Here is a 22,899-nt window from a genome sequence, read left to right as displayed (position 1 = left end):
TTATTCATTATCTAGCTGAGGAAAAAGTGAAGATTCACTTGACTTTGGGTACTCCGACGAGCTGCGGCAGACTTCCGGTGACACTCCTGCGGTACTGGGTGGTTGGGACGATGGCAAGATTTTTTCATCAAACTACGGCTCAACAGCGGCGGCACAGTGGCTTCGAGGATAGAAGACGACGGTGCACCTTTGACGTCTAGGTTTTGCCTTCTTCGAAGACCGACACTAAGATTGCACTGAGTGGCTGGGTGGAGGGAACACAACAGACATACGACAAGTCTCCGACGACGGCAGTACGACGACAATCGTGGCCTGTTGGAACGAAATCATCACTGGCGATGGTGGTTGGTTGAACGTCTCCCTCTCTCTCAAAGCTCAAAAATTTCAAAAGTACATTTGAATTTTAAATTTGTCCCCTTTCTCTCCATGCCACATCAACCATCGAATTTAAAATCAATTTCTACGTGAACCAATCACATTTAGACAAGTGTCCTATGTCTAAATCTTATCAAAACATATTTTCTAAATATCATTTTCCTTAACTAGTTTGAAAATGTTTGTACACGCATAATATGCCATTTAACCACGTCACGTAACTAAAACTTATTTATCATAAAACAAAATAAAGATAAAAATATATTTAATTGAAAAATAAAAGACATATGCCATTTAACCACGTCACGTAACTAAAACTTATTTATCATAAAAAAATAGAAATAAAAATATATTTAATTGAAAAATAAAAGACATATGAAAAACTAAAATTCAAATATTGTTTTTTTTTCATTTTTTATCTTTGTTTTATTACTAAATAAAATATATTTTGAACAGATTCTTCAAGATTTTAAATAAAAAAAATTAAAATGATTTTCTTTATATATTAAAACTTGTTTATGTCAATTTATACAACTTTTGATACATGTTCCTCACAAGCTAATTTTATTTTAAAAAACAATTCTTTTAACATTAAGATAATTTTCAATGATTAAATTTAATGTGTTTTCACTCCATAAATCATAACACAAAAGGAAGTCGTTACCGACAACTGAATCGGCCCTGAATTCAGACGAAAACAAACAGATCAATCATATAGAAAATGTCTGAGGTGAAGATGATCGGGGTGGTGGGCGGTGGCCAAATGGGATCGGGAATAGCGCAAGTTGCTGCCATGCACGGCGTGGACGTTGTCCTTCACGACCTCGATCACCGAGCCCTTTCCATAGCCTCGTCTTCCATCTCCTCCTCAATCGACCGTTTTGTTTCCAAAGGAGCCCTTTCTAAGGTCACTCCAAAATCAAACCTTCTCTTAATCTCAATTCCTTATACTCGCTTTTCGTGTAAGCGAATGTTGTGCTTGATTGTAGTCTCTTTGAGAAGTTAATTTTAATTTACTGAAAAAAAAATTGTTTCTTTTCTTCGAACAGTTAGAATGAATTGCACGATTTGAGGATGATTTTTTTTTTTTTTTGTGTGATAGGCGGCGGGAGTTGAGGTGTTTAAACGACTGCGTTTTACCACGAATTTAGAGGACTTTCACGCGGCGGATTTTATAATCGAAGCGATTGTGGAATCCGAAGACGTGAAGAAGAGTTTATTCGTTAAATTGGACAAGATTGCGAAGAGTTCTGCGATTTTGGCTTCAAACACGAGTTCTATCTCCATCACGCGTATAGCGTCCTCTACTACCAGGCCGCGTCAGGTATTTCTTAAGTTAATTTTTTATGTTTTGATCAAACTTCTTGAGAAACATTTCTAAATAAAAAAGTAGTAAATTATGCTTAGTTTTCTAAAATTACATTTTACTTTTCTTATCGATACATTTGGTGTAGGCAGATACGCTGTTAGAAAAGTGAAATCTTTGTCTAGATGTGAAGGAAGGATGAGTTTTGAAAGAATTGTATAAGCATCGAGTAAACTTGATTTGCGGAGAACTCTGCTATAATAGTAACAGTATAGAAATAGACTCTGCGGAGTTATTAGAGTGTGCTCAGTAGAAGTATAGTTAGAGCGTTTGGTGAGGTATTTGATTATGTAAAATTTGAGTCTCAATAGATGAAAAAGCATATCAGTAGATAAAAATGAATATAAATACTTGTTATAATATATTTTATTAAGTGACTTCGTGATAGGTTTAGTAGCAAGGTTTATGTTAAAAGAAATATAGGATTTAGGTAGTTATAACTTCCAGTAGTTGTGTTGTGTAATTATCTGTTATATTTTGTTTATGTTGGGTTGGTTTTGTGTTTTCTTTTCTTTTTTTTTCGATGATGGGGTGGAAAAAACGGGAAATCTGGAGAGTAGGGCTCTCTTCAAAGACTTGGTGGATTGTACGTTGATGTTTTTCTGTTTTACCATTTCAGTAGAACATTATGTTCATTTTTAATTAAGTCATCCATGTTAATCTATTTATCAACTATCTAGTGATGTCTGAATACCTATCAATTTGGTATTTAAAGCCACTTTCTTGGTCTTGTCGGGGTGTGGAGTATGGTGAATACACGAATGAAATCTAGACTGGATGTAGTGGAAAAGATGCTGCAATAATTTTTGCAAGATAAGGCTCATCAGGAAAATCAGACTCATGAGCTATTCTAGTTGTTGGAGGACATGATTCGAGGCTTAACCGGGGTGGTTGAAATGGTGTCTTATAGCACTACCAAGGGTGATCCTCCTTCAGTGTCACATGTAGGTCAAGGGTCACGTTGGGAGGAAGAGACAATTCTCAATTTGTCTTCTTCCAAATGGAGGAAACTGGACATTCTAGTATTTGCAAGGGCAAAGGCGTATGGATGGACTAATCATCTTGAATCTTATTTTTGGTTGAAGGAAGTAAGTGCGAAGGAGCGAATGCAGGCTATCATTGTTGCTTTGGAAGGGAAGACCTTAAATTGGTTTCAGTGGTGGGAATCCTATAATCCAAATCCCACATGGGAAGCCTTCAAGGTGGCATTGTCTGTCAGTTTCAACCAGTGATGCTTCAAAATCCTTTTGAAATTTTGATTGGCTTGCATCAATCGGGTTTAGTGGAAGATTGGCTTTACTATTTCCAGTGCTGATCAAGGGGAAAGCATCGCTTCTGCAGGTACCTTTCGTAGTGTTCCTGCTGTGCAAGCGCCTTTTAGAAAATTGTCACAAGAGGAATTACAAGATAAGATTAAGAGGGGACTTTGTTTTCGATGTGATGAGAAGTTTGGTCCTAATCATTTTTGTAGAAATAAACAATTACATATTCTACTTATGTCGGAAGAGGAATTCTCTTGCCTAGATACCCTTCCCACTCCTAATGATGCTCACGGGGAAGCAGGGTCAGAGTTAAGTCTGTCTTTACAACTATCTCAATGTACTATGGCAGGACTTACAACTAGGAAGTCTTGGAAACTTTGGGGTACAAGCCATCCTAGATGAATTAAGTACTCTTCAAAATAGTAGAACTAAAGAATATGTTCCATTACCATATGGGAAATATATTGTTAGTTGCAGGTGGATTTTTTCTATCAAATTTGGTCTTGATAGTACTATTGGTCAGCTTAAAACTCACCTTGTAGCCAAAGGCTATACAAATTTTCGGATTAAATAATGGTGATACTTTTTTCCAATGACATAGATGACTTCTGTTCATTTATTTTTAACCATGTATGTTCTTCAATAATAACCTTTTTATCAACTCGATGTAAAAAATGTTTTTCTCAATGGAGATTTACAAGAAGAAATTTATATAAAGTAACATCTTGGATTTGTTGATAGGGGAAGTTTTTTGGATTCTCAAATATTTATATGGCCTAAAACAATTTCTTAGGACCTGGTTTGACAAATTTAGTTACATTGTTTAACAATTTGGTATGACTCGAATGAAGAAAGATCATTCAATCTTTTATAGTCACTCAAGTGTTGTATTTGTTATTTCATAGTATATGTAGATGACATTATTCTTACAAATAGTGACCATCATGACATCTCCTAGAGGAAACAACACATTTGCCATCATGTTTAGACTAAAGATTTGACAAACTCTATTATTTCTTGATTATTGAGATAGCACAATCTAATGATGATATCCTTATATCTCAAAGGAAATATGCATTGGATATTTTTGAAAAATTTGGATTGATGAATTCAAAATCTGTTAACACATCCATTGATCCTAATACCAAACTGCTATCAAATTAAGGAGAGTTTATTTCAGATCTTGGGTAGTATAGAAGATTGGTTGGAAAATTAAATTATCTTACAATTACCCATCCTAACATTTTTTTTACAGTCAATTTCTCAATTTTTCATGTGAAGATCATTGAAATGCAATCATTCTATGTCAAAATATATTAAAGGATCTCCTGGAAAATATTTGTTATATGGTTCCAATAACCATGCAATAGTTATTTGTTATTTAGATGTTAATTGAGCAGAATCTCCTTTTGATAGAAAATTTACCTCCGGATATTATGTCTCCATTGGAGATAACTTGATTTCTTATAAGAGTAAGAAACAAAGTGTTGTGGCAAGATCTAGTGTAGAAGCATAATATAGAGCTATTACCTCTATCACTTGTGAACTTGTTTGGCTTAAACAATTGCTTAGAGAGTTACAATTTGGAGATGTCATTCAAATGACACTTATATACAACAACCAAGCAACTTTTATGTCTGTTCTGATCTTGTCTTTTATGAGAGGACCAAACACATGGAGATTGACTCAAATGACACTTATATGCAACAACCAAGCAACTTTTATATCCCTTCTAATCTTGTCTTTCATGAGAGGACCAAATACATGGAGATTGATTGTGATTTCATTCGAGAAAATATTGTAACTAGAGACATTAAGACTAAATTCATTATTTCAAATGATAGATATTTTCTCTAAGTCTTTAAGGGGATCGAGAATTGGTTATATTTGTAACAAGCTTAATACATACAATTTATATGCATCAGGTTGAGTGTTTGAGAAAAAGAGTTAGATATACTGTGTTTTATATTAGTTACTAAAACATAGACATTTGACATTGTTTGATATTGTTGATATTGTTTGTAACATGTTTTATATATCCTATTTAGGTTTGGTTGTCATATATATTTATATCATTCTTTATTATAAATATATTATTCTATATGTATTTTATACACAAGGGAAATTTAATTTTATATTTAGTTTTTTTTTCTATATGTATAACTTATAGTTTAAGGACAACTTTTAGTGTAATATTGAGCACTCATTTATGGTTTTGATAAAGTGGCATTTTCGAATTCTTTTTTATATGAAAGATTGCATGGGATTCGACCATAGAGAGGTGGGGGGATTGTGGTTGTGTTCCTTTAGGCATAGGAGGGACACTTGTTTAAAAAATTGTACTCAAGAATCGATCATAGGTTGTGGTTTTGACCACATATTCATAGAAGATGCAGCCTTGTAGAGAATTGTACCAGTTGGGGACATTCAAGCATTAAGAGCACCTTTCCCTAGTACAAAGTATTGGAAAGGTGGAACATTTGGTGGGTAAGTTATCGTGCTCAGAAGAAATGCGGATAACTAAGTGTAGAATACATAATTGTTGAATTCACATGTGCTTAATTGACCTTAACAGTACAAGACTTGTGGTCAGAACAACATTTACATCAACTTTTTTTATTTCTTGCAGTGACCTTTTTTTTGATAAAGGTGCATATGTAATATAAATGGATAAATACAGTCAATATTTTTAAGACTTAAAAAGGTGCATGTAGTATGTATTACGGAAATAATATAACATTTAAAACAAAAAAAATAAAATAACGCAAGTAAAGTTTTATTGAATAATTTTATTTGTTATAAATTTTGTTGGATTTCCTTATTTTACCGAAAATTCACCTCAGATTTTCTTTACTAGTTTTTTATAAATCGATTTTTCTATTCTAATAGCTGTGTTCAAATATACGTATAGTAGAAAATCAACTCAATAATTAATGCACAACCGTCTCTTGCACGTGGATAGTGTCTTATTACACACTTGTTAATTGCTTAAGTTTGACTTGTCTACAATCTATAAATCCTTAAATTTATTAAAAAATTGTCTCTATTTTTCAGCTCATTTATTTAAGGTGTAAAAAAATGGGTTAAATATGTTTTTAGTCCCTATACTTTGGGGCGATTTTGGTTTTAGTCCATTTTCAAACTATGGTACAATTTAGTCCTTCAACTTTAGAAAACTCTGGTTTTAGTCTTTTTTACTAATTTTTTTTAACTTTATTTGTTGTTTTAAACACGTTTCATTATAGCATTTGTATTGTTTACACTGTTTAACACATTTTTGTTTTAATGTTAACTAAAAAACATGCTTGAAACAACAAATAAAGTTAAAAAAATTGGTAAAAAAGACTAAAACCAGAGTTTTCTAAAGTTGAAGGACTAAATTGTACCATAGTTTGAAAATGGACTAAAACCAAAATCGCCTCAAAGTATAGGGACTAAAAACATATTTAATCCTAAAAAAATTTGTATTTACGCTACTTACAAAATTTAACATAAATATTTAAGACAATAGATGATCATTATTCAATAATTAAAAAAATAATTTTTTTATATTAAATGATTGACGGGATAAGAATATGTTGAACTTAATATATATTAACTTCATTTTTCTCAGGTGATCGGAATGCATTTTATGAACCCTCCGCCTCTGAAGAAATTGATAGAGATTATACGGGGAGCAGACACTTCAGACGAGACATTTGCTACTACGAAAGCATTGTCAGAGAGGTAAGAATGTTTGATTTTCCTGTTCTAGTGAGGGTACGGCTAACCTGCATAGGAGAAATAATATTTAAGTTAAAAATAATTAATAGAAGAAAAATAAAAAAGAAATAAATTGAAGTATGTAAAAAACATAATATATTTAATTATTTTAAAATTATTTCTTTTTATTTCTCCTCTCTAAACACAAAATTCATGCTTCCTTCTCTCCGAAGTTTCTCACCTACTAAATAAAATTGTAGGAAACTTTAAGCAAATAACACAAAAGAAAACAAAAGTGAATACAAATAAAATGAAGAAATGAAAATAACTGAGAAATATGGTAAAAGAAAATAAAGACAGATAAAGAGAATTGAAAATATGTTATAAATGAAGTAAAGGAGTCCTTATGCGACACCTATTTTTTTTGACAAAGCATAGTTCTGTTTTTAATGTTCCAAGATAAAAACACTGTAGTTAATATTTACCTACATATTACAGTGTTTTTGAGAGGTTGAAATGCGATTCCTTGACAGTAGAAGTTTAACTTGATTTTACGTGATTTTGGTTGAGTTGAGTTTTGACTTAGTTTTCCGTGACTTTGGCTGAGCTATAGCTTGGAATTCGTATCCCAGGTAGTCGAGTTATGAATTTTATTTTTGTGATTTTGGTCGAACTGTAACTTGGAATTCGTTTTCCATTCGTTTTCCAAGCAGTTGAGTTCTAGCCTTAATTTTCGTGATTTTGGCCAAATTATAACTCAATTTGTTTCTTAGGTAAGCGAGTTTTGGCCTTAATTTTTATGATTTTGATCAAGTTATAGCTCAGAATGCGTTTTCCAGGTAGGCTAGTATTAGCCTTAATTTTCATTATTTTGATCGAGATATAGCTCAAAATTCATTTCTCGGTCAGACGAGCTTTGGTCTTTCATTGTCGAAAATTTGGTTGAGCAGCTATAGCTCGGAAGTCAATTCCTAAAGAGCCGAGTTTGGAGGCCGGACAAAGTACTTTTTTCTATTTTCCCAAGTTGGACTTCGGTCACCAGTGAAATGATTTTGGAGGTGGGTTTATATATATATATATATATATATATATATATATATATATATATATATATATTATTGAGAAAAGGTGGGGACTCGATCTCAAAAAGAAATGATAGGAACTCGATTTCAAACAACCAAATTTTGAGTTGGTCTATGTGTTTAACAATGACCGGGTTGGTACTTGGAAGTTGGTTCTCAGGCAATCGATTTTCGAGCAGGTAATTTTGTAATTTTTTTTCTAAATTTGATTAAAATGAAGAGAAGATGGGAGAAAAAATAAAGTTGTTTTGGTAATTAGTTTAATTTTCAATTTCGTTAAAATATATTTTTGAAATAAATTTTCTCACTGTCATTTATTAAAGAATAGATGAGAATAAAAATAATTACAGAAAAATTGTACAAGTATACGAAAAAAAAAAACAAGTTACACTAATCTTAAAGCATTAGAAGGTTGACATCTAATAGAAATATAAATTCAATTACCGTAAGTTAAAACCATTACAAGACACAAAAATACATAAAAAAAGGAGATTATGGTACCATTGTTTGTGTTTGTCAATGAATGACATGTTAAACATCTTCATCAATGACTAAAAAAATGAGCTTTAAAGCTCATTTTTTAACAAATTGAACAGGAATATGGTATCACAAATGACTTTGGTTTCCATGGTTCCAACAAATGAATTTTTATGATATCGTCCATATAAGTAATACTAATCACATTTGGAAAAGTACAAAAGACAAAACTTTCATCTTCAAAATTAACATTAAATGAATTGAAAGCATTGAGCTCTTTAATGAAAACCATGTTTGGTTCTTTTATTAAAGAAATGCTCACCTTGTGAAGATAGTTGGAAAATCCTTTTATAATGTCATTTGCGGCAAAGAAAATCGTGTTGTGAATGTGGACTGATTGTGTGGTTTAATGTCTAAAGTAGCAGCAGGATAGAATTCACTGTCATAATACTCTTCTTTTAATTCTGTGTTTGCTCAATGCGTAGGTTGGGCAAGGTAGTAATTACCTCCCAGGATTATTCAGGTTTCATAGTGAATCGAATCCTTATGCCTATGATAAATGAAGCCTTTTTTACTCTCTACAATGGGGTTGGAACCAAAGAGGATATTGACAGAGGAATGAAGCTAGGTACTAGCCATCCAATGGGTCCTTTAGAGCTTGCAGACTTCATTGGATTGGATGTGTGCTTGTCAATAATGAGAGTTCTTCATGCTGGTCTTGGAGACAATAAATATGCACCATGCCCTCTCCTTGTGCAGTACGTTGATGCTGGAAGACTTGGAAGAAAGCGAGGTATTGGCGTGTATAAATATAGTGAAGAGCCAAGGTCTACAAAGTCATCTTCTCGTCTCTAAAATGTTCTTTTCTGGAAAAATAGGTCTTCAAAACCTCACTTTTTCCATATGTCTGACTGTTGGGATGGTGCAGACTGTTCAAATACGCTCTGTATTATGCAGACAAAACAAAAGAAAGTTTAGAAGAGGTAAGTCTTCTTCATGGTCTTATTGTAATGCTGGTATGTACGCCGTATCTCTTATTTGAAATTAATTTATTTCGGCATACAAGCAGAAAGCAATCTTATGTGAATTTTTTGATATTTCTAAGCCAATTTATGTTGTTAAAGTAAGTCAAAGTGATTGTTTAATATGCAAATTTATTGGTCATTCACTTTACACACTAATGCTTCATTTTGTAGAGAGATGAAAATATAGAGTAAAAAAGATAAAATAAGAAAAATATATGTAAGAGGCCGGTGGAAATATACCGGTTTGATTGGAAAGAAATTAGTGAAAAAATATTTTTTATTTTTATTATTATTATAATTATAAGGTTAAATATATTTTTTAGTCCTCATATTTGTTCTCCATTCTCAATTAGGTCCTCATGTTTTTTTTTTTTCCTAATTGCATCCTAATATTTGTAAATTTGAGGCAATTAAGCCCTCTCCGTTAACTGGAACTAACGTCCCAGGCCAATTGAGAGGGCTTAATTGTCTCAAATTTACAAATATTAAGATGCAATTGGGACAAAAAAAAACGGAAAGGACTTAATTGCCTCAAATTTACAAATATTAGGATGCAATTGGGACAAAAAAAAACATGACGACCTAATTGAGAATGAGGAACAAATATGAGGACTAAAACATATATTTAACCTAATTATAAAAGTAAAATAAAAAATATATCCTTAATTGAGTACGAGGGATCCATAATCTATTATGTGATCAATTATGTGTGCTTCATAATTAATTACATATGAAAAAACGCAAATCATCTTGTTTTTACCATGTCGAATAGTTTTACCTCATTTAGAAGTTAAGACCAAATATAGTTTAATTTTTTTTTTCTTTTTACTTTTCTAGACTTTAAGGTGAAAAATGAAGTACCTTGATAAAAAGTAATCATTTAGCTTGAAGAGTTCTTGTATTTAGAAATAAAAGCACAATTATAGGTTTTTATAAAAGAAGCGTATGGGTAAGAGAAGAGATAAATCATAGTTATTTTATACCGGTTCATTTTAATTGAGCTACATCCCGTCTCTTCCTCCGCAAAGGGTTCTACTATAATTTTCACAAGATTACAATTAAGTATTCTCACAATTTCTGGTTTGAGTATTTGTACTACTCCTGGAACTTAGCAAACTTTGCCAAGATTTCTTCTGAATATTTGTACCACTCCTAGTATTAAACTATCGCATCTAGATTTTTCTTGAGTATTCGCACCACTCCTAATACTTAGCAACCTTTGTCGAGATTTCCTTTGAGTATTCGAACAATTCCTAGTACTTGACTATTGCACCTAGATTTCCTCAACTTAAATGAGTTCAGTTGTAAATGTTTAAATTCTCTCTAGAACCGCAATCAACGATAACTTACAAGTCATTCAGACCATTACTGTCATAGAGACAATATGAATACAATACAAAGTAGTCTAAACACTCGTAGATGTTTCTCTCTTTTCTCTTTCTCTCTTTCTTATAATTAGTAAGCAATATAACAATAAAGCTTGAGAGTATCTCTTTTTTTCTGTTCTCTTTTCTCTTCTTCTCTTTTTCAGCTCAGATATATTTGTTTTCTTGAGCTCTTTCTTTTCTTCTCTTTTGATAGCTTCTCAGGATTTCGTTGTAAGTTTTTTCTCTTCTTATTCTCTTGATTATGTTCTTTTTTGTCCTCTTGATTCTTTTTTTGAAAGCTCTTTAATTTAAAGGCTCCTTGAATAAATGTTCGTTAGATTAAACGTTTGCCTTGATTTTGTGCTTTCTCTTTTTTTCGTGTACAGTAGCCGTTGGATAAGTTAACTTGTCAGAGTAGATATGTTTTTTCAGTACTTTGTTTGAAGTAAGTAGTACGTCCTTTTAGGCATGACTTCAAATGAAAAACATTCTATGAATATCTTTTTTGTCAATAACGTCTACTTTCTAATATTTAATCTGAAGCTCTGTGGATGCGTGCATAATAGCTTAATTGTAAAGAGTAGAGTAAATGGAAAACCTCGCCTTTCCCTTGTGATGAATGGTTATTTTATTGGCGAGTCCATCATGGAAAGCCTTTTTATCAAATTGTCAAGGCTTACCAAGTAAAATGTGTCAAACTTCCATAGGTACTACATCACAAATAATTTTATCATCATAATTCCAATGAAAATTGGTACACTCACTTGTTCCTTCACTACTATGTCTTCGTCCTCTTTGATCCATTGAAGCTTGTAATGTTTAGGATGAGGTGTAGTAGTTAAACCTAGTTTTTTAGTCATTAAAGCTTGAACTACAACAATTACAGTAAGAGTCACTATCGATAATTATTGAACATGTCTTTTCCAAAACTATACATCTTATGTGGAATAGATTCTCTCTTTGTGGTTGTTTAAGCTCAACATGTTGGCTCTCAAAAAGTCTTCTCACCATTAGAAGATCACCCTTGAAGGATATTTCTTTATTTCCTTCTCTCTATCCTTTTCCCTAGACCCTTCGTATTTAGACTTATATGGGTTACCTTTCCTCTTGTAATCTTTCTTATTGGAGGATGTGGTAGGGCAATCCTTGATAATGGATGTCTTTCTTTTTAATTGTTGCTCCACTTTCACACACAGTTAGACTAAATCATTGAGGTAATTGTAAGGTAAGAGTTCTACCTTGCCTCTAATATCATATTTTAGCCCACTTTGGAACCTAACAGTTGTAATCCTTGGTTCCTCTCTTATTCTTCCCTCAAGATGAGTAATTTTATTCTTTTCCTATACTGCTCAATATACATGTTTCTTTGTTGGAGTCTACGGAACTCTTCCATCAATCTATCATAATAGCATGGCATATGTCTTCTCCTAAGGGCTAACCTAAGCTTATTCCAATATCTTATTTGGTGAAATACAAAAATCAGAGTCTTCTTAACATCTTTTTTTGTAAAAAGGAGAACTTTCAAAAGTTTCTTGAATCACAAGGAAAAAGATAATTCAAGTGCAGCGAAAAATAGTTGACTATGCAGAATATAAAGTCGACTTGAAATGTAAAAGTGCAGGGATAAAAGATTCAAACGCGATTTTTATATTGGTTCGACCAAACTGCCTACATCCAGTGTCTTTCCTGTTCCCGGAAGCAATGCACTATAATGGTCAAGTTTTTACAATAAAGTTTCTATAGCGAAATATAAAACACCTCTCTAACCCTCTAACCAAAATATAGGCATATACAAAACAAAGAACAACAACAAATATCCCCTCTCCTACAGTCTTTAACCACTTTGAACAATCCTCAAAGTCCTAGAACACAACACGTTCTCTTCCTGTAATCACAACAGGGCAACTACAATCTTCACAAGATTGAGAGAAGTAATCGATCACGATCCAAACACCGCTATGTGCAGTATGATTGTTAAACTGCTTTTTAGCCGCCTAAAGCATAACAAAATTGGTTCCCACTAATGTAATATAGGGCTGACAAAGATATCAATCCAAAGACTCGACAAAATCAAGTTTACAGTGTATAGTTAAGTCATGTATTTATTTTTACTTATTATCTATCAAACAGGTGAGGACAAAGAAATGAAATTAAAATTTAAAAGGAAAAGAATCAAATTAAAAACAAAACCTATTTAAAGAAAAGAAGTAAACAGAACCTAAATCTAAAACATCGAAATCTAAATGTAAAAGAAACAAAGATAGATGCTAAACTATGAACTACAGTTGGATAAAGCTAATTTCAATCAATAGAAATTAAGACAATGGAAAATAAAATTCAGTAGAACAAGGTAAAATCCAGAATTCTAACCAAAACTCAAATCAAAGCTTGAAATCAAAATTTAGAATCTAAAAATTCAACTTATACTACAACGACCAAATATCAAATGCAATAAAACGAAATTACAATGAAAATAAACTCTAAAATCAATTAAACATCAAGAAAAATAAAATGGAAGTAGAGAACATAAATTACAATAAAAGAATCATCAGAAATTGAAATTTATTAAACGTAAAATGAAAAGTACAAGAAATTTGTACCGTAAAAGCAATGCCGAGATACTCACATGTTGTCACCACCGTGAGTCTCGATCACCAGTCCAAGAGCGTCAAAAGTTTATCCTATGAAAAGCTTGAAAACCTAGAACTAAGAACATGAAATCAGAAGAAAACGAGAAACCCTAAGCGCGCAACGTTTGTCACCCACTGCTCTCGTGGAGTCTGTCACCCTCTACACGCTTTCGAACTCTCGCAATCTCAGTCTTATTCGCGGAGTCTGTCACCCTCTCGCGATTCCCACTCAAAAATATGTACAAGTTTCTTTTTTATAGACAAAACGAAAAGGAAAAAAATAGGAGAGGGGAATAAGGCCTCGTGACGTTTCGTGCTTCATGATCCAACTGTGGGCACTTCATCTACTTCTATCTTCCTTTCTGACCATCCGATCATCTCCAGCGGTCAGCTCCGGTCAAGGTCCGGTCAGTGGCACGAGCTCCTCTTTCTTCTTCTCGCTTTCACGTTCTCTCGCACTTTGCCCTAGCTCGAGAATTCTCAAAAGTGCTCTTTTCCAAATGAATAGTTAGGCTGAGAGACCCCTAGGAAATCTGCAGCTGAAACGCACAGTTTCATTAAAGTGCAGCCCATTAAAATATTCACCCCAATTAAGTCAAGGCAACAACTGCAGGGCGTGGTAGTAGTGTTTCAAAATGTAGCTTCATTATTCTTCATAAGGGTTTCAACTCAGCAGCATCGTCCAATGTTGCATCTCCATCAACGGCATAAATCAGTTAGTGGCCCAATTCAGCACTTGCAATCTGCCAGCCCAATCAGCCAAATTTTCAAGCGTGCCAGCAACAGCTCAGTTGTGGCAGCAGTGGCCCAATTAATCCAATCAGTATTGCAATGGCTAATATGCACCAAAGAAAAAAAATTCAAAATTAAAGAAAGAAAATTTACTTTAAAAAAAATATTAATTTCCTAATTTTTACAAATTCTACAAAATACACCTAAAAACCTATTTTTAACTAAAATTTCACACAACCTAAGATTTTAAAGAAAAACCTAAAACTAACCTAACTCTAGACAATAAAAACTAAAAAGAACTAAAAATGACTTCTAAACACAGAAAAAGATGAAAATATTGAGAGTTATCAATGATCAATCTGTCTTTCAGCAGAATCACTTGCTCTACCACCAAAGAATGATCACCATGGTCTTCTTGATGAGTTCTTGGAGCTTAGCACCTTTTATAAATTCTGAAAAGAATCACTGAAATCGTTAAATTCACAAAAGTCTTCTTCAGAAATCAAATTTATGTCTATATATAGTTTTTCACAAAACTGACGCTCCTTTAATCGATTGTGCTACTAATGCAGTCGAATTAATGCAGACATTTATAACAGTTATAACAGATAGCAACAATCAGACCACATTTAATGCAGTTGACTCACAATTAATGCTTAGTCAAAGATACAAAATATAGCTGTTATACTTCACAAGCATTAACATATTTTCAAAACATAACTAAGTCGAATGGCTTGTGCACATAGTCGACTAAGTCACACTTTAATGCAGTTTTGAAAAACTTTCTTTGTAGAACAGTTCACAGTACACTTTGAAAAATTTGTGCAAAGACACGAGTTTTAATTGACTTGCTTCATAATGAATTCGACTTAAAACTGTTGTTTTGCCACACAATATAAGTTCAACAAAAGTGCATGTGGTTTTTCTTTTCCAAATCAAATGTTTCAATCACAATTAATATCTCATGTAGCACATAGTGAATTTGCATACAATGACAGAATCAACACAGACATGTTCTCAAGTAATCATAGACATGAAAGTTATGAACATGTAACACATATCAGTACATGTGTTATTAATAATGTGTTGTCATTATCAAAAACCAGAAACACTGTGAGATTGTAAGGTATAGCTAAATCAGTGTTCCCCTTATCAACAATCTCAATAGGTTTGAAAGAAGTCACCATTGTGATGACTACTATAGAGCTCTTGTTCACTAAGAGAGAGGGATGTGTCTCCAATGTTCTTCGTTTTCCTATGTGAGGATTCTACTTTTTGTTTCCCATTGTTTTGGCTCACCATGAATTGAGCAAACATGTCCTTGAGCTTACTGATTTCTCTCTTTTGTTATTGTAGCTCATATCATAATTACATGCTCTCTTGGTTATTCCTCACACTACCTTGCACATTGGATTGGTGAACACTCGTGTTGTGCAGTTTGTAAAATGTTTTCAATGATTTCAGAGTGCTTATATACCATACTAACAACATTGAAAACGAACAAACAAAAATAACAAGGTTTATTAGTGGACTTCATAGAAACATCCGAGACTTAACTGCACCCTAAGATGATGAGAAATGGGATGTTGTGATTCATAGAGCTATCAAAATAGAAAAACAACTCTTGAGAAAAGAAGTTTCTCACACTAAATTTTCAAACTCCTCAAGAGATGCATTTAATAAGTCCTCATCATCTAAGGAGCAAGACAGATTTTTCTAAGAAGCCTTATAATAAATCTCCTCATCTTTCTTCTTCACATCATTCATCTTCTAATTCCACATTTCCTTTTAGACCTAGCCATATTAAGTGTTTTAAATGTTTAAGGCGTGGTCATATAGCATATTTTTGTCCTAACAAATTGTCACTAATGAGTCTACCTCTTCCTCACTTTCACAAATTTATAGATCTTCTTCCTCGTCAAGTGAAGAAAAAGAGATGGCCATGCTTAATTGTTTCAATGAGGTTCTTCAAGATAGAAAAGATGAGAGAGTAAAAGAAGAAAGGAAAGAAAGAGAGGAGAGAGCAAAAGTATAAAATGTGAAAAAAAAGAGAGGAAAGAGAAAAGAAAGATAAAGAGGAACTTGTGAGAGAAAAAGAAAAGGAAGAAGGCTTAGGTACAAAGGAAGTGTTATTGAAGGCACCTTTCACTGCCATCACTCTAGAGGATTCAAGCAATTTTAGGGGAGTTTTTCAATCCTTCCATTTTTCTACAATTATTAAGCTTTCTTCGCTTCCTTAACTCTTTTGTGAAAATATCTCACCTTTTTCATTCCTTATTTCCACTTATTCACACACCATTTCCAAACCACGTCTTGAGTTAATGTTTTTTTTGTTTACCCTTAACTCAAGACAAAAATAAACATTTTTCTAAAGAAGGAATCCTAGTTTTCATTAAGCAAATAATTCCAATTCTATAGAAGCCTTCTTTTAATATTCCTTATCTGGAAAAATCAATTCATTCACAAAATGTTTGATGTTTTTTACAGGTTAACATTTGATCCGAGAGGGGTTCCTATGGATTATGAAAGTAATGTCACTAATTTTTTGCAGGTTTTTAAGATTCGAGGTTGAATGCTTTACAACCTGAGGGATGATATGATCATAGATGGGGTAAGAATGAAGTGTTTTAAGAGTAACAAGAAGCATAAAAAGAAATAGTATAGGTTTTCTTAGGCTTATATTGTGCCTATTCTAGTTTCTATTTTTTTCTTTTGTTTGGTTGTAAAAAAACTTATATATTATTCTTTTCTTTAATGTGTAAGAAGTGTAGGACTTCACATAGCTTGGACTTCAATGAAAGAAAAATAAATAAGTCTCTTCTCTTTTTAGTTGCTTGTATTGCAAGTTATCTAATGTATAGTTTTATATTTTATCCTTAGACTAGTTAGGTAGCTTATATATCCTTAAGAAGTTGTATAATTAAGAGATGTGGGACTTAAAACAGCCTTGAGAGTTGTTGTATAGACTTGAAGGCCTAAAAGTCCCACATCTTTAGTTTTCTCCATCTACTTCATCTCCTAGTGCTATATAAACAAGCTAAGGTCTCCTTTTTACATACATCTTAAACACCTTCAAATTTGAATAAAAGAGTGTTTTGCATTCAATTGCATTACTTGTTTAAGATAGAATTATGCCTCTTAATCTAATTTTGAGTCGTATCTTGTGAAGAACAAGTGGCAATTCTCCTTGGCATTTATCTTGGATCCTTTCAAGTGGCATGCCTTTCAATTCATAAGTTTCATCTCCTTTCTCTCTTATATTTTTATTCTTTTAATTCCATTTCTTAATTTTTCTTGTATATTTCTTAGGCTTATTTTTGTCTAGGCATGTTGTTCCATATAATACAAAGCCCAAATAGTCTTAGACTACTTGGCGCAAAATACATGTCCTAAAATTATTCTTCCTATAAAAGATTCATGATGGCCTAAGATGGCCTAAAAGGTAGAGTCTAGACCCATCTTTGACAGATGACTTCAACTCTTCTTTAAAGTGTTTAGTCATGGTTAGGGAGTATGCCATCATTTGCTCATTCTTCAAAAGGATTTGTCCTTAAACCTTCATGTTTCTTCATGACAAAAACCTTTTTCTTAGTATTGGTCAACTTGTGTTTCATTCCTCTAGGATTAAAGATCTATATGCAGTAATTACCAAACAAAATTTTAATCAATTTTTGTTTCACAAGTAAAATATATCTCAAATGGCTAGAAGGAGGCCTTGTATTAATGTTGAGAGACTTTTCTTGAGACTTTTCAAAGTGATGGGATTCGTTTTGGGAACTAAATGGAGATTCATGAAGGGAGCATCAACTTAAACTAAGGCTAAGAGATTCGAAGAAGAAAAAGGATTTTCAAGCTTGTTCTTGCTTTCCCTCATGCCTTAGAAGACGTTGAACCTCGCATAAAGAGTCATGGTCAAAGAAGATAAAAGAGGAAGATAGAGTTTCAAGGATTATACTCTTGTGGAGGAGGATCACATTTTAGTCTTATTCTTTTTCTTAAAACATTTTTTGTAAATATGTAATATAGCTCATTTTTAGGCCTTGTATTTGGCCAAGACACTTTGTTTAGCTTTGTTTAGAAGGTTTGATGGCTTTAAGAGAGAGCTAGCACACCATTAGGTCCTCAGTTATAAGGTAACACTTAAAATGGGTTAAAAATGGGTTTGTAAAAGCTAGTTGCAAGGAGCCTTTGCATTAAATGCTTTGGCTCTTCATTTAATGATAAGGCTCCTTGTTAAATGATTGAAAGGCTCTTAAATTTCCATGTACTCTAGCCTTCTCCTTCACCTGTAAAAGGAGAGACACCCTTTTGTAATCCTTAGAACTTGATTGAATATAAAGTCTTTTTGCCAAAATTGCAAGAATTTTCTTCTTAAGTTCTCACCTTATGAAGTTGTCTTCTTCTAGACTTCTTCATACCTTCTTCTTTATGGTTGGCCTAACCTCCTAAAAGGACATATACCAAGACCATATAATACCAACATCTTCATCTCTTCGTCTTTATTTGCTTCAGTTATTATCATTGTTCATATGGAATCCACCCTTTGAAAAAGCTTCATCAACACACTTGGAAGATTATCTTATGTTGAAGGAGCATTCCCAAAATAATCTCCATCACAAGGCCAACTTCCCAAGAGTATGTTTGTCTACTTTGAGTTAATTTTAACCTATAAGGTAACATCAACTTAAAGTATGACTTTGAACTATCCAAGGATAAATTTATAACAATGGAAGAAACAGGTAAATTTGAAAATTTGTTATGATTAAAGGTTGGAATTAAGAAAGATGATTTAATGTCAAAATGAGAAAAATTCAAAGATTGAAAAATTCCTTTTATCATCTTAGTCTCAATTATTTTTTTTGAGAGAATAAGACGTGTCTTCAGTAGCACTTTCTCTTTTTCTCATCTCTTAATCTCTTCTTTTTCTCTCATTTCCTTCTCTTTTCTTTCTTGTTCATCTTTCTCTCTTTTTGCTTTGTCCTCTTTCTCTCTTTTATCATGCTCCTCATTCTCTCTTCTCTTATCTTTCTTTCTCTTTCTTTTATACTCCTTCTTCTTGGCTTCTTCCTCTTTTTCTTTCTTTTCTAACTCTTAGTTGTTCATCCCTCCTTCTTTTGATCTTTTTTTTTTCTTTTTTCACTCAAAAGTTTTTTGACTTTTTCTTTATACTCATCTTCTCTACCAAAGACTCATCTATACTTTTAATGAATGTTTTTCCTCTTTTAATGAGTTCTCACATGTCACACATTACTTCTTGGTTTCTCTCAAACGAAGAAGGAACAAATTTTCTTGTCACGCATGCTCTCAAATCATATAAATCTTTAATTGGAGATTTTCTACCTCTCTCAACACTTGATTTTCTATGATCCCACTACTCACTTGCATGTCCTACAGACCTAAAAATGTATCAACTAAGTATATAATATTTACTATGCCTAACAAAGAAGGGATGAATCTTAGGGAGGTCTTCAACATCTTTTCTTAGAGTCTTCAACAATTTTTCACCCTCCTTCTTTGCACATGCTTTGAATCTTAGGTAGGTCTCTAATGTTTCACTTTTAAATATTATCACATACAACCATATCATCCTACTAAACTCATCCACAAAGGTGATAAAATACCTTTTTTCCAGTTAGTGAAGGGACTTTAAAGGGTCCACATATATTAGAGTACACAACTTCGAAGCAGTCTTTGGATCTCATGCTCAAATTTGCTTGAAATGATTTTCTGGTCTGTTTTCCAGCCAAATAGACTTTACACACTCTCTGGAAGTGTGACATTGGGAATTCCATAAACCATATTCTTCACATCAAGTTGTTGTAGACTTTTGAAGTTTAAGTTACCATATCTTAGATGCCACATCCAACTATCATCATTACTCTTCACAACATACAAGCATTGTAAATTCTCCATAACCTTCATATTGACTTAAAACGTTTTGTTCTTGGGGAGCTTATTTTTCAAGATCAAATTCTTGTTGACATCATGATGAGATTGTTGATAGGGAGAGCACAAGTTTAGCTGAACCCACAATCTCAGTGATATTTGTGTTTTTGGTGATGACAACACATTGTTAATAAAAACACATGTGTATGTACAATGTTACATGTTACATGCTTATATGCTTACTGTGTTATATCTATATAAGCATAATTGTGAATATGTTGTGTTGATCATTGCATATTATTGAGTTTGAAATGAGATTTGATCTGTGTATGCATAATATGAGTTTTTGGAAATGAAAATTCACAAGCACCTAGCTTCGGTTGTTTGATTTTAAAGTGTGGCAAAACAACAAGTTTTAAGTCGATTACATTAGTGGGTGAATCGATTATAACTCGTTTGTTTGCACAAATATTTTTTCAAGTGTGTTGTCATGATTTTGAGAAAAAAAGTTTTAAAAAAATATTCTAAGAGTTTCTACTTAATCGACTGCATGCATCTCATATGAGCCTCCTTATAGTGTTACTTCAGCTTTCCCTTATCAGCATAACACTCATAAGAGTAGTGTCCTAATTTGTGACAATTAAAACACTCAACATTTCTTTTATCTTTCTTTTTTTTTATTCTTCTCTACTACCGTTTTTCCACTACATCAGACTTGTCATCATGATTATACTCGGTTCTATCAGCCTTCCAATTTCCTTTTGCTCGTTTCCCTTTCCACTTCTTTTGCTTCTTTCTTTCATCATTCTTGCAATGATGTATTTTCAAGGCTTGCTCAAAATTCTTGATAGGATTTCTATCAACTAGTCTCATCTCGTGTGCCTCCAAAGAACTTTGAAGTTCTTCAATCTTCATTTTTGACAAATCTTTCAATTATTCTATAGCCACCACTATATAGTCAAATTTTTGCAGTAGAGATCTCATGATTTTCTTAATAATCATAAGTCAGTGATAGATTCTCCATAGCCCTTCATCTGATTCGTGATTGTGATTATTTTGTTGAAATACTCACCAATTCTTTCATTATCCTCCATTTGTAGTAACTTATACTGCCTCCTAAGGGTTTGAAGCTTCACTTTCTTGATTTTCTCACCTCCTGCACAACTTCGAACCAAGATATTCCAAGCTTCCTTAGTAGTGGTTGCATTCTAAATCTTTTCAAAGTGAACATCATCAACACATTGATGAATTACGAATCGTGCCTTGTTATCTTTCTTCTTGGCCACAACCTTCTGCTCATCTATAGTACCTGAAGCAAACTCTTCGTAGTCACCTTCAACCACATCACTCACATCTTGGAACTTGAACAACACCTGCATCTGTGTATTCTATTGATCCCAATTTTTCTTCATATGAACTGGAAGATTCACCGTCGAAATGTGATTATCACCACCAGTCATTCTTCAACCACGTTTACTTGATTAACAAATGAAATGTTGGCCACAAATCATGTTCTTGATCCTATTGTATTATCTCACAATCAACTTCTTCACACTTCAACCACTTTGTCTAACCACCACAATCAGTGAAATGTGATTATCACCACCAGTCATTCTTCAACCACGTTTACTTGATTAACAAATGAAATGTTGGCCACAGATCATGTTCTTGATCCTATTGTATTATCTCACAATCAACTTCTTCACACTTCAACCACTTTGCCTAACCACCACAATCAGATGTTACTTCTGAAGCATAGGTCCTAGTGAAACCTAGGCTCTGGATACTAATTCTATTGGAAATAACAAAGTAATGTGAATGAAGAATATGTACAGTGTGTACTCTTTATTGAACTAGAGACAATAGTTTATATACAGGAAGGAAAGGGGAAGATTTAGTTATGTAAAGTAACTGACTTGACTTATTACAAACACTAATAACAACAGTGACTACATATTATTCCAGCATCGATAAATTATTATGACTAATTTGGTGGTAATGTTTACTGATTTAATTGTTAATTTGTGATGTGAATTTGCATCGACACTAAGTTGTATTTGTTCTAATTTTATGGGTGGATATGATGTATGAATATGGTCATTTCTATGGAGATTTGTCATATTGTATAGTGTTAGTGTATGTAATTGAGTATGAATTTTAATGTGAAGTCATCTTAACTCTACTAAACATTCAAACTTATCTAAAAAATTATGTTTAATTGATGAGAATTGAAAAAGGATCCTTAGACTAGAAAGACCATATGTGATGTTCTGTTTCTTGCAAATCGTATAGAAATTTATTCTATGACATGGAAATAACATTGTCCAAAAATACAATGACATTAAAGTAGTAGATGTTATGATAAGTTATGATAAGATAAATGCAAGACTTCATAAGAATATGACAAAATTAAACACTTTATGTGAAAATTGAGTCTAAAATATATTTGAGTGTATCTTTGTAATGAAATCTTTTACGTCGTGTTCGTTTGTATTGATTTACTGTATACGAGAATTTGCAAAGATGGATTTGTGCTGATTTCTTGTGTTCGGATGCGCTGATTTGCGAAGAAAGAAAAGCGAGGAAATGCAACGATTTGTGATATTGTACTGAATTTAGCATCTCCCAATTTCGCGAAGATTTGCGCGGATTTATACCAAAAAGTCATATATACCCCTGTTGATAGAAGAAGTGTTGGTTCCCCACAGCTCTGTTTGATTCCCTCTCAGGTTTTCTTTTGATGACGATGGAGTGAAGATGCTGGCAGATGGTGTCGAAGGTAGCCTGCAGCGGCGGATTTCGTTCTCCGGGAAGTCCGATCGATTGCAGCACTCCCATCAATCCTTGGAATGGTCCTTGATCCAGAGGCGACGCTNCTGNGGTGGAAGAGGTAGCAGTGTCGACATCTTCTTTGGTTTGGGAATGAAGATGGAATTAGGGTCTTGTATCTGGAAGGAAGAAGAAAAAGAGAACATGCTGATTTATTTCCTCTAAA

General features: G+C 33.0%; 1 protein-coding gene across 5 annotated transcripts; it reads left to right on the top strand.

Moving 5' to 3' along the window:
* Positions 1-1,020: 1,020 nt before the first annotated feature.
* LOC106756573 (3-hydroxybutyryl-CoA dehydrogenase) lies at positions 1,021-22,674 on the top strand. Of its 5 annotated transcripts, none has more exons than XM_022778715.1 (6): positions 1,021-1,282; positions 1,478-1,699; positions 6,617-6,729; positions 8,750-9,057; positions 9,143-9,247; positions 15,924-16,027. In XM_022778715.1, the coding sequence occupies exons 1-6, from the start codon at positions 1,097-1,099 to the stop codon at positions 16,010-16,012; spliced, it is 1,023 nt and encodes a 340-aa protein (XP_022634436.1). In that variant the 5' UTR covers positions 1,021-1,096; the 3' UTR covers positions 16,013-16,027. The 5 variants fall into 5 exon arrangements, with proteins under 5 accessions (XP_022634436.1, XP_022634437.1, XP_022634439.1 ...); XM_022778716.1 differs by lacking the exon at positions 15,924-16,027 and adding an exon at positions 22,634-22,674 and having other exon boundaries at positions 1,022-1,282; XM_022778718.1 differs by lacking the exon at positions 15,924-16,027 and adding an exon at positions 16,506-16,797 and having other exon boundaries at positions 1,022-1,282.
* Positions 22,675-22,899: the final 225 nt, after the last annotated feature.

This window comes from Vigna radiata, chromosome 2, assembly GCF_000741045.1.
Source record: "Vigna radiata var. radiata cultivar VC1973A chromosome 2, Vradiata_ver6, whole genome shotgun sequence".
Lineage (NCBI taxonomy): Eukaryota > Viridiplantae > Streptophyta > Magnoliopsida > Fabales > Fabaceae > Vigna > Vigna radiata.
Note: the sequence above shows the minus strand (reverse complement) of the source record. Positions and strands in the feature narration are given on the sequence as shown.

Excerpts from the sequence above, each read along its gene's own strand:
- LOC106756573 (XM_022778715.1), top strand. The coding sequence starts at position 1,097 with ATGTCTGAGGTGAAGATGATCGGGGTGGTGGGCGGTGGCCAAATGGGA. Across the intron at positions 1,700-6,616 it reads CTACTACCAGGCCGCGTCAG|GTGATCGGAATGCATTTTAT; the intron begins GTATTTCTTAAG and ends CATTTTTCTCAG. Across the intron at positions 9,058-9,142 it reads AAGACTTGGAAGAAAGCGAG|GTCTTCAAAACCTCACTTTT; the intron begins GTATTGGCGTGT and ends CTGGAAAAATAG.